Source organism: Leptonychotes weddellii, chromosome 14, assembly GCF_054177405.1.
Source record: "Leptonychotes weddellii isolate Sample4059 chromosome 14, ASM5417740v2, whole genome shotgun sequence".
Lineage (NCBI taxonomy): Eukaryota > Metazoa > Chordata > Mammalia > Carnivora > Phocidae > Leptonychotes > Leptonychotes weddellii.
In genome coordinates, this window is record NC_138382.1 from 24,020,120 (window position 1) to 24,032,908 (window position 12,789).

General features: G+C 45.1%; 1 protein-coding gene across 1 annotated transcript in view; it reads right to left on the bottom strand.

Annotated features, from left to right (window-relative positions):
* Positions 1-4,818: 4,818 nt before the first annotated feature.
* FBP1 (fructose-bisphosphatase 1) overlaps positions 4,819-12,789 on the bottom strand; it is a 14,742-nt gene continuing 6,771 nt past the window's right edge. Inside the window, exons 3-6 of the mRNA XM_081802916.1 lie at positions 11,497-11,637; positions 8,040-8,177; positions 6,846-6,965; positions 4,819-5,144 (exon numbers count right to left, since the gene is read on the bottom strand). Coding sequence (XP_081659042.1) covers positions 4,953-5,144; positions 6,846-6,965; positions 8,040-8,177; positions 11,497-11,637 — 591 coding nt within the window. The 3' untranslated portion in view covers positions 4,819-4,952. The remainder of the gene's footprint in view (positions 5,145-6,845; positions 6,966-8,039; positions 8,178-11,496; positions 11,638-12,789) is intronic.

The window sequence follows — 12,789 nt, forward strand, 5'->3', positions numbered from 1 at the left end:
GAATTCCATCAGGCAAAAAAACAACAAAAAAATGCAATTGTGGCAAAATGTTTAAAAATATCCACGCATTTGCCCCCATAGGACTGCAGGGTTTACTATGTACCTGAGCATGGGACACGGAGGCCATTGTAAGCTACTCCACATGGGGAATCTGATTCCTTGGGGATCACCTTACTTTTCTTCACACACCGATGAAATCAGCTTAAGCTTCAACTTTGTAAGATAACAGAAAACAAAGATGGGAAATCAAGAATCCAATTTCTACTTTCCTATAATATACCAAGTCTGGTTTTCAATGCATAAAAAATATATAGGAAAGTACTTCAAGTGGAAAACAAAATTAAAGTGGAACCAGCCCATGTTAGATCTTTGTTTTAATTCTGTGGTAACCGCTATGCTTTTTACTTTTATTCTCATCATGCTATGCGTTTTTAAAAAAAAAAATTAAGATTTTTTTTTTTAGAGCAGTTTAGGTTTACAATAAAATCAAGAGGAGGTACAGAGATTTCCCATTTCTCCCTGCATCCACACATGCACAGCGCCCGCCCCCCACCCCCGTTACCAACATCACCCACCACAGTGATATATTTTTTACAAAGAATGAACCTACAGGGCGCCTGGGTGGCTCAGTTGGTTGAGCGACTGCCTTCGGCTCAGGTCGTGATCCTGGAGTCCCTGGATCGAGTCCTGCATCGGGCTCCCTGCTTGGCGAGGAGCCTGCTTCTCCCTCTAACCCTCCCCCCTCTCATGTACTCTCTCTCTCGCTCTCTCAAATAAAGAAATAAATCTTTAAAAAAAAAAAAAAAGAATGAACCTACATTGACACATCATAATCACCAGAAGTCCGTAGTTTGCCTTAGGGCTCACTCTTGGTGTTGCATATTTTATGGGTTTAGACAAACGTATAATGACATACATCTATCATCATAATATCATACAGAGTATCCTCACTGCCCCAGAAATCCTCTTTGCTCTTCCTGTTCATCTTTCTTCCCCCGCTGACCTCTGCCAACCACTGATCTTTTTACTGTCTCCATTGTTTTGCTTTTTCCAGAATGTCATGTAGTTAGAATCACACACCACGTAATCTTTTCATTTCTGCTTCTTTTTCTTAGAAATATGCATCTAAGTTTCTTCCATGTCCTTTCATGGCTTAATAGTTCATTCCTTTTAAGCACCGAATAATATTCCATTATCTGGATGGACCACAGTGTATTTATCCATTCACCCACTGAAGGGTATGTATCTTGGTTGCTTCCAAGTTTTGGCATTGATGAATAAAGCTGCTATTAATGACTTCTGCAGATTTTTGTATGATATAAGTTTTCAGCTCCTTTGGGTAAGTATAAAGTCCTATGATTGCTGGATCATATAGTGAGTGTGGTTAGTTTTATAAAAAAACTGCCAAACTGTCTTTCAGAGTGGCTGTACCACTTGGCATTCCCACCAGCAATGAATGAGAGTTTCTGTTTCTTCACATCCTCATCAGCATTTGGTGTTGTCCGTGTTCCGGATTTTGGCTATTCTAAAAAGTGTGTAGGGGTGTTGCTTTCATTTGCATTTCCCTGATGACATATGATGTGGGGCATCTTTTCATATGCTTATTTTCTGAGTATCTGCTTTGGTGAGGTGTCTGTTAAGGTTTTTCACCCCTTTTTTAAGCAGTTGTTTTCTTATTGTTGAATTTTTAAGAGTTCTTTGTATATTTTGGATAACAGTCCTTTATCAGATGTGTCTTTTGCAAATATTTTCTCCCAGACTGTGGCCTGTCTTCTCATCCTCTTGACGCTGTCTTTCCCAGAGCAGTTTTTCATCTTCATGAAGCCCAGCTTATCAATTACTTCTTTCATGGATCCTGTCTTTGGTGTTGTATCTAAAAAGTCATTACCATACTCGAGCTTATCTAGGTTTTCTCCTATATTATCTTCTAGGAGTTTTACGGTTTATATTTTTAGGCCTATGATTCATTTTGAGTTAATTTTTGTGCGGGGTATAAGGTCTGTGTCTAGGTCCATTTTGTGTGTGTGGAGGTCTGGCTGGTCCAGCACCATTTGTTCGAGACTATCTTTGCTCCATTATATTCCCTTTGCTCCTTTGTCAAAGACCAGTTGACTACATTTATGGGGGTCTGTTTCTGGGCTTTCTATCCTGTTCCATTGATCTATTTGTCTGTTCTTTCCCCAATACCACACTGTCTTAATTACTCTAGATTTTTAAAAATATCTTATTTATTTATTTGAGAGAGAGAGCAAACATGAGCAGGGAGAGGAGCAAAGGGAGAGGGAGAAGCAGACTCCACACTGACTGTGGAGCCCAGTGCAGGGCTCGATCCTACAACCCCAAGGCCATGACCTGAGCTGAAATCAAGTTGGCCGCCCAACTGACTGAGGCACCCAGGCACCCTTAATTACTGTAGATTTATAGTAAGTCTTATAGTTGGGTAGCATCAGTCCTCCAGTTATGTTCTTCTCCTTCAGTATTGGCTATTCTGTGTCTTCTGCCTGCCCATATAAACTTTAGAATTAGTTTGTCAATATCCATAAAATAACTTACTGGAATTTTGGTAGGAATCACATTGAATCTATAAATCAAGTTGGGAAGAACTGACACCTTGACAATATTGAGTCTTCCTATCCATGAACATGGAAAAGCTGTCTATTGATTTAGTTTTTCTTTGATTTCATGCATCAGAGTTTTGTAGGTCTTACACATATTTTGTTAGATTTTTTTTTTTTAAGATTTTATTTGTCAGAGAGAAAGAGAGAGCACAAGCAGGAAGAGTGGCAGGCAGAGGGAGAAACAGGCTCCCTGCTGAGCTGGGAGCCTGATGCGGAACTCGATCCCAGGACCCTGGGATCATGACCTGAGCCGAAGGCAGCTGCTTAACCAAATAAGCCACCCAGGCGTCCCTGTTAGATTTATATGTAAGTATTTCATTTTGTTGGGTGCTCCCTCTGGAGCTGTAGGAATGAATCCTTCCTTGGCTCCTCCAGTTTCTGGTGGCTGTTGGCATTCCTTGGTTTCTTTGACTTGTGGACACATCAGTCTAGTCCCGGCTTCCATCTTCATATTGCATTCTCTGTGTGTCTCTTATAAAAATGCATTATCATTGGATTTTGGACCCACCCAGGTAATTCAGGATAATCTCATCTCAAATTCCTTAATTTAATTAAATCTGCAAAGATCCTCTTCCTAAATAAGGTCATGTTCACAGGCTCCAGGGATTTGGATGTGGACATGTCATTGGCTGGGGTGGGGGGAAGAGGGGGCACTAGAGTCATCCTGAAATTATTTCCAATTCTAAACCTGGGGACCAGGGACCACAGATACTCTGAGAACTTTGAGAACAATGATGCTCATGTGGAGTTTCTACCCCCTTCCTGGTCACAGGGTGTCCCATCAAATGCCCAATGACATAGCATGGTGGCAAAGCCAGGACAGACAGGTGCTTCAAGTCAAACTGGACTTAGCTTTTGGTGAAAGACACAAAACAGCAAGCACGCCATTGTGGAGAAACTCCTCTACTGATATACTTTAAAATATTTAGAATCTGGGCTTACATCCAGGCATGATTTTAACTTGGAACATGAGGAATATGGCTATGGAACCTCTAAGAACCAAAATCAGACCTGTGGGTGGCAGCAGGGAGGCATGGGGACCTCTACAAATCCTGCGAATGCTATTACTGAGGGACCTATTAGAAAATGCCTGGCAGCCAAATATTTGAGTGGCTAAAGGGGGTGTTTTCCTTTGCAAAGAGAACATTATGTGTTTTGATTAGGAGTAGGAGGGAGCTCCCATTTTAGGGACAGCATGACACGTGGAGCCTGAGAACCAACAGACCTGGGTTCCTGCCAGGCCTCCACACAATGCTCAGCAAGCACCATCCCTTCATCCTCACCGGTGAAGGGCAGCTCACAAGTAAATATATAATCTATATTTTAACATATTAATACATTAAATATACTTGAATAAATTATTTAAAATATTAAATGTTAAACATCTGATTATTTAATATATTAATTTATATATCTATATAGCAAATAACATATTATATATGATCATATTTGCCTACATCTAGAGCTCAAGAAAGTCCACAGATGTTTAACAGATAACTTGCTATGATCTTGGGATTCTAGTCCACGGTCAGCTAAGGGAGAAACTGCTTATATAGAGAGCCTAGTGAGAAATATACTTGCTGGCAACAAATTGTATTTCCTTTTATAATGAATCTTTTTCCTTATCGTAATTAAACCTTAGGAATGACTAGGCTTTGTTGTTCAACAGAGTGTTACGGTTTTTATAGAAAAGTCACCACTGAGTAGTAAGCCTTCATTTGCGACTCAGAGGGTTACACCCACATGTGAGGCCAACAGGTCATAGATGGGTAGTCCAGTACCCAGGAAGGTGTAAACAGCTCTGCCCAGGTTAGTTCTGTGCGCTCAGACCTGAACGAACAACACGCAGGAAACGCGATACATTAACTCTGTTTCCTGGCCAGACTACCTGGGTTCATATCCCCGCGTGGCCGCTCACTGGCTGGAAACTTGGGCAGATGACTTCCCCTCTCCGTTCTCCATTCTGTCATCTGTGAAAGGGGTTATTTGTATAGACTACCTAATTCATAAGGTTGTGAAAATTAAATGAGTTATCTATTGTGATATGCATTCACTGCTATTATTACCACTACTACTATTATTTGACACAAAGCAAGGAAGACTCTTTTTTAGAAAGGATATGTTTGTTTCTCCCCCACCCACTCAAAATATGCCCAGTGGCATTACTGAGATAGAACGGCAGCACCAGGTACTACGCAGCTTCTGATGGTGAAAATATCCATGCTCTTTATTTCTGCTGTCTAGGAATGTGTGGAGCCAGAAAGGGGTAGCACTGTGGGAGACAAAAGGTCCAGATAAATGGCAATTCTTTTTGGTGTGGGCAAGGCCAGTTCTTCATTTGGCAGCGTGCTTCTTGTAGATCTCCAAGAACTCCTTCACGTCTTCAGGCGACCCCAAGATGACTGGCGCCCTCTGGTGGATGTCAGTGGGAACAATGTCCAGTACAGCTTCCTTCCCAGTGGTAGCCAATCCTCCCGCCTTTTCCATGACGTAGGCCATTGGGTTACATTCGTATAGCAGTCTCAACTGGAAAAAAGAGCCACGAGCAGCACGCTCATTATTACATAAAAAAAAGGGATGCGTTCTATAGCAAACTAGTACAGAGCTGGTGGGACTTTTCAAGGTAACCGATACTCTCCCTTTCCTTCTGTGAGGTTGTAATAGTCCTCACCCCCAAGGCTGCCTCTTAAGACCTAGTGATTAATTTAACCATTTGGTTAAATTAAACCATTCATCAGGCCACAGCCAGCAATAGAGTGCCTGATGCGAATGTGAGACAGACCACCTGGACTCAGGACTGAATGACATTTTGGCAGAACTGATGGTTCCCTTCTCTTTATAGCACGGAAACTGGACCTAATGAGTGACTCTGTGTGTTTTGGATGGAGCTTTGCCTATTCTAAAAGCATTAAACGTCCATGGTAGTGTCTGGCTGCAGACATCTGGAAAGCAGACCAGCTTCTCCAAACAGTATAATATTGTTTGCAACCCTGTACACATTCCTTTTACAATTCTCCGAAGGCTTCGGGGGTTGGGATTGAGTATGTTATACATCTCGGCATTTACTTTTAAATATTAACTTTTTTACTGTCTGCATTTTCATGCAGTCTGCCTATTGAGCAGACAGGTTCTTGCAGGTGTTTCCTGGCTGTATTTGCATACAGGTGTCATGGCCAGATTTGCAAAACAGAAAAAAAAAAAAAAGGAGGAACCTCAATATTGGTGTTAAGACACAATTTTTTGAGGCATTAAAGAAAAGTGCGACAGAGTAGGCTAATCACATAGGTTGGGATGCCTGAGGTGGTGATGGCAAGAGTGGTGTTTTAAGTAAATGAGAATGCCTTCAATGAACTGGACACCACCAGCTGTAAAGAGACATCTGAATATATCTGGCACATACACATTTTTAACTATCTTAAGGGGATTCTTGTTCCCATTCCTTCTCTCACATTTGAAAAAAAAAAAAAAAAAAGACAACCTCGCGACACTGTGGGCATTAGACCAGTGCATTCGGTGGTTGACAGCTCACCTGAAAGCTCTAGGTTTCCCCAGAGATTCTTTCCTTCCCTAGGAAGGTATCATTTTCCAAGCAGCCAATGTCAGCTCATTAGTTATTTCTATTTTACGCCTTTTGAAAGCAATCAAAGGAAACCTCTATTTGGATACATATTTGATTTTCTGCCTTGGTAATGAAGCTGAACTGTTTCATTTCACATTGTGAATGGCATTCATTTTGCCCAGGCCACCCACTGGAAGCACCCATCCTGACCGTAACACTGTTACTTATCTTTAGCAATGGAAGGGCTCTCACGAGACCATTCCGAGCCAGTATCACCTGGCTTTAACTAAGACAGCCTCCAATCTAGAAAAGAATATCCCACAGATATCCTCAGCATCGTACTGCAGAGCATAACAGCAATATAACAGCTACTGTAATCTCTCTTTCTTCCTGTATCAAATCCCCTGGGCTGCAAATGGAATCCACTGCTTTTCAACCACGTTTTTTTGTTTTGTTTTTTAAAGATTTTATTTATTTGACAGAGAGAGACAGCGAGAGAGGGAACACAGCAGGGGTAGTGGCAGAAGGAGAAGCAGACTCCCTCTGAGCAGGGAGCCTGTTGCAGGGCTTGATCCCGGGACCTGGTATCATGACCTGAGCCAAAGGCAGACGCTTAAAGACTGAGCCACCCAGGCGCCCCTCAACAGCTTTTCAGGGGATTTGATTACCTTTCCATTGGGGCTCTTCTTGTTCGCAGGGTACAGAAAGATCCCGCCATAGACCAGGGTGCGGTGCACGTCAGCCACCATGGAGCCCACGTACCTGGCACCATAAGGGGCTGTGTTATCCTGCAAGGTTAAGACAACAATAATTAGGGTCATGGAAAAGAGAGTTCTGCGTCCTCTCTGCTCATCTGGTTCAGTGATCATTTATTTAATGAGCACCTACAAGGTGCGTGTTTGGAGCTGTGCTAGGAAATGTGATGAAAATCCTGAGCCCCAGGAGCAGAAAGAGACCGCCTCTTACACCTCTCATAATAGGGTCAAATTACCTGCAGAAGTCCCCCAGGAGGGTGTCGTTGATTCTGACTACAGGGTTGGAACAGGCATCACAAAATCGTACCTTTCAGCAGGACCTGGCAGGCTGAGAAGGACTTTGCCAAGCCAAGGAGCCGGGCAAGGGGGCGTGGGACCTGCCCGAGCAAAGCACAGCAACCCAGAGAGGCAGATGCCATCTGCCTGGGGCCTGGGGAGGAAGCCAGTGCACTTGTGTGTGCAGGGTTCAGTGGGTGGGAAGGCAATGCAGGGTAAGGTGGAAGGAGAGATAAGCTCGAAAGAGAGCCTAGGGCCGGCCAGGAGGCCCTGAATGTCATCCTAACAAGGTCTGGGCTTCCTCCTCATCACATAGCAGCTTTCAAAGGCACTGAAGAGGATGACAAAATTGGATATTCCTACATAAAACTAGCTCTGTAAACAGCCATTTCTTCTCTTTGTATTCAGTGACTTGAAACTTCTTCAGAAAGGTACCAAGATGGACACTCGTAATCTTGAGACGGCGAACAGAAATCCATTGGCCACCCCAGGGCAGGCACCTGGGTACGAGAACCGTGTTCTGTACCATCCGAGATTGGGGACCACAGAAGCGAAATGTTTTACTGCCATGGACTCACTCATCTGGCTGACTTTATTGTCCTGATCTTCTCCTGCCAGCAGAAAGCGGCAGAGGCTGAAACGGACCCTCGGACTTTGACATCCAAGGGCAGGAGTTCCAGTCCCCAGTACGAGGTGGGAACCTCGCCATGGGGTCAGTGCACACTGGAGTCCAAGCCCCTGCCATCCCTGCCACCTTTAGCCTCCAGGGTAAATCATGAACCAACAGATCTGTGCATAACTCGGGGCCCTCCCACAGAGCCCCTCACTTACCGGGGGGAACTTCTTCCTCTGGACATACTCGGTGACGGCAGGGTCGAACTCCCCGGCATAGCCCTCGTTGAGGCTATAGATTTTTCCTTTCTTTTTGATTTTCACATCTTTATCCACCAAAATGAACTCTCCAATGGCCTGGGAAAGGAGAAGGAGACGGACAGGTGATGAGCCGCTTCCTCCGGGGCCAGGCTGCGCTGCGCCCCGGGGTCCTGAGGCTGGGGGCACAAGGTGCCTCTCCCAGCCCTGGGACACCCTGTCCCTGACCTGCCACTCCAGGAATTGTGAACAGGGCCGGGGAAGAGTCGGTGGGCGAAAAGGAAACAGGAGGAGAGAAGAGGCTGCGGCAGATGTCAGCGGGTCGAAACTCTTGACTGGGCTTTCAAATGGTTTCAGTAAAACAAGAAAGAAAACAGACAAAAGTAGGGAGGGCAGAAATACCTAACACAGCAGCAAAACCTGAGGGAGAATGAGAACTGTGTATCCATCCACTCAAGTGGGATTTAAGAAACAAATGAGCAAAGGAAAAAAGAGAGAGAGACAAACCAAGAAACAGACTCTTTATAGAGAACAAACTGCTGGTTACCAGACAGGAGGGTGGGGAAATGGGGGATGGGGATTAAAGAGTACACTTATCAGGATGAGAAAATAGTAATAAAATAAGATAACAAAAAATAAACAGCTGTGCCCCCCCGGGGGGCAGGGGAAATGTGCGTCCAGAGCAATATACAATTTTGCAAAAAAAAAAAAAAAAAATTCTGCTGGTGCACCCAGGAGGTGGGGTATGAGGAGAGGTGGGCACTGAGTCACACCGGCGTGCTCAGGAGTGCTCTCGGCTTTCCATTTCTGCCGTGATGATGTGTCCCTTCTCTGTGCTGCCACAGAAAGGAAGAGAATCCTGAGTCTGGACTCCCAGCCTCTGTAACCCTGGGTGCTTTTGCTCGCTGATCTGCAACACGTTTCTCAGAACTCGGTCCTGCCACCAAGTTCCGGTGCTGAGTTGATGCCTCTGGGGCTGAGGTGCTTTAGAGGAGACTGGAATCTCGAGAGAAAGTGTCACCTAGGTCCTGTTGCCCGGGACTGAGGACTGTTTGGAGCTCCCACGTGTCCTGAGAAGAGGCTGACTGAAGCTCTGCCCTGGTCGGGAGGGAGCTGCTCCCTGGAGGCAAGAGCGAAGAAGAAAGGAGGTGCCCCAGCCATTTACCCCCATCGCAGAGTCCTTCCTGCAGGTAGGGAGTGTGACCTAGAAAGGAAGGAAGAGAGGGAGGGACGGAAGGAGGACTAGGAGAGCAGGAAGGAGGATGGAGGAGGGGAAGGAGAAAAAGACTAGAATTAACAGTGGTCACTGCAAGGTTTCACCTGAGTGATTCGTTTTTTCTTTTATGGTTTGTTTTTGTTTTTGTTTTTGTTTTGTATTTCCAAAAATTCTGGCCACAATTCTGTAGAAATGTTCTTTTATAATCAGAAAACTAACTCACTAGCTAGGTATCTTTACAGAAGAAGACCTGAAAGCAAGCCATCGCCCAGTGGATGCTGCAGAGCTCCTGCAGCCATGCTTTCCGACGCCCTGCCCTGGCACCTGGCCAGAGAATCCAAGACGTGAAGGAGGAAAGTCTCCTGCACGTGCACACAAGAGCCTGAGAGCCTTCTGAGGGTTCAAGCCTGCTGGAAACGCACATATAGCTGTCTCCGTCTTTTGAGCAGAAACCGCCAGCCAAAATGAATAGAAAGCGCTGAAGGGGTCCTGAGGTTCGCCCTGCAGGCAGCAGGGGGGAGCAGCGGGTTAATGAGCCGGCGGCCCCAGCAGGGGACTATGACAGCGGACCTGCGCTGTTCTTCCAAACACTGAGGGGCCATTAGGACTCGAAGTGGCAAAAGCCTATCACATACACAGAAACTGACCCCCAGAGACACCGGTCTATGACCTGGAGACAAGAAAAGATTTCATTTTTTCTACAGGTCCATCAACTCAAAGGTAACAGAGAAGTCACTAGAAGAATGTCTGGGGAAGCAGTAAATCTCTAGCAAAGCCATACATCTGCAGACTTCAGTGATTCCAGAAACTGTGCACTGGGCTCAGGGTGAACTTTGCTCCGGTTCTGCCACTATGTTCCCCTGAGGTCGCCCCACTTGGAGGCTTAATCTAGTGTTGTTCTCCTACCTTTGTTTATTTATTAAGCGCTGGTACTTCCAAGGAGCCAAAGTCCAGTCGTGCAAGGCAGCCTACATTCTCATGGCTACGACCTGCCACGCACACGAAGCCCGGGGCCTCACCAGGAGCTATACCTGTCTCCCGCCCAATTCCAGCCAGCCGTGTGTACCCTGTGTTCCGTGTGTCCACAAAAAGCGCCGAATTAATAAAGTTTCATTACTGTCATAGGAGGACATGTCTAAAACTAAAAGGTATTTATAAACCCAATTCTTTTCCCTTTGGGGCACTGGATCAAATGCATGATGAATGTGCCTGCCTACTGAATTCTATATTCAACGGTAGGTTGAGTTGGGCCAAATAGTGAAAGAGACTTCTTTCCGCAATTCATCGGCTCCACTGGAACTGTCATCTACCTGAATAAATAACTCCAATTAATAAACACGTGGAAGAAGTCATGCACAAATTCAAGCTGTTAATGAATATTTTTCATGGCACCTTGGGCTCCTCTCCACTAAGTAGCTTTTCTCTCTAAGGTGGAATGAGGACTTATCTTCATTTCATTCTTTATTTTCTCTTCCTTGAGTTTATCAAAGCCTTATCAAAACTGCAAGCATTCACAGAGCGTTCATCTGCGTATGCACGACATCAAATGGATCTGGTAGCTATGTTTGAAGAAACAAGGCAATCCACTGCATCAGTTGGGACACCCGTTCACCTCTGCAAAACAAGCTAGTCATGGACACAGTGGGTGGCAAAGAGACCATCTACCAGCCCCATCTGGTCCATAAATGTGTTTTAGTTGGCTAGCACATGTTTTACAAATCTAGAAATATTACATTTTTTTTAATCCACTGTTTCTTGAGACACCGGAAGCCTTGGCAAGACTGAGCCCCTATTCCCAAATAGTAACAACTGCTAGACCTCTCCAGCTTACCCCCGCCCCCACCATTGCCCTCGGCCTTCCTTCCCCAGCACACCTCATTCATTTATATGGCCTGCCTGGACTCAGGGCGCATTTGAGTCAGTTGAATAATGTCTGTTCTACAGAATTAATCTTGGAACAAAGACCCCCCTTATACTCTGGAATATTATTATTCCATATTAATATATTATTTCTCACCTCAGTAATCTTCTCGTGATGTACACGTGGTTCCTCCATCTCCCCCACCCCTTTGCCCACTCCCTCATCTCTGGCCCTCTGTGGGCCTCACTTCCCACCTCGACATACCCCCCTCACGCTCCCACACAAATAACAGCCTTGCGAACAGTCACCAGCCAAGCACCGCCTCCCACGGGGTCTCTCACCGGGTCCAGCATGAAGCAGTTGACGCCATTCACCATGGCCAGGACCAACATAGTAGCACTGCCATACAGGGCATAGCCAGCAGCTACCAGGTTCCTGCCTGGCTGCAGAGCATCCTTCTCAGAAGGCTCATCAGTTGAACTCTAGGACAAGAAAGGAAACAGAACAACAGGTTCGTTGGTTTGGTTTTGTGTTGTGCTTCTTTCTTCCAGTTCAGTCATTAGCAAGAGGCAGTATCAAGGTGCGCTCTCCTAATGCAACCGGGCATCTTCCCAGCGGGGCCTTCCTCCACACATCAGTAATATCCTGATCGTATTACCACGGCAGCCTCTCCGTCCCCATACGGCAGATTTCCTGCATCTGGATCCTTCTTTCCAATCAGGGTCCTCCTCCAATTTTACTAATTTGATATTCCCTCATTCCTCCACTATCACTTTCAAAAGAGAGCATGCCTTCTTGCCAGCTCCCACTAATTTAATCGTATTGCGGCATCAATGTCTTCCACCTGCCTACTCCATCTTTGTTTAAACATATTAAGACTGGGCTGCAGGACTGCTAGTCTGGTGAAGAAATCAATTTTATGAGTTCTTGCCAGTTGCGGCACGCGCCTCAGTGGACACTCACGCATCCAAGCAATTCTCAGAAAGGCGGGGACTTGGACTATCTCTCCAGAGTCAGGACAGGGTAGGGCAGCTGCTTTCCATTTTTTTTACCACACCCACAGTAAAAAATACATTTACGCCACAAACCAGTACCAACACACACGCACACACAACTACACAAAGAAATGCTTACACTTAGAACATAACGTGCACTCTAATCTTTCCTATTTTGTTTCATTAAAAACACAATCCAGTGGGTCATGTGATCACAGTTTGATACTAAGGAAGGGGACACCTTAAGGGCATAGCTCCTAGTCAAGGGTTGATAATGATAAGAAGATAATGATCTTCTTTATTAATACCTGATTGGCTTCTTTGGTCCTCAGAACAACCCCAAACAAATCTTTCAGCTTGAATACTCTACTTGGAATTTAAACAGAAACGAAAATGGGCAATTTCTGCCAATTTCATTTATTCCTTCCCCAACCAGAGATTCCAGTAGCTAAAAACAAGTATGAGCATCTATATCACAATGCTGGAAATGGAGGTCATCCCAGCAAAAACATTCCTGGTAATTTTTTTCCTGGAACTTTTTTGAAAGTGTGGTCCAGAGACCACATGCATCAGAATCACCTGGGACGCTTATTAAAAATGCATATCCCGGGGATGTAGCCTAGGCTTACTAAGCCAGAC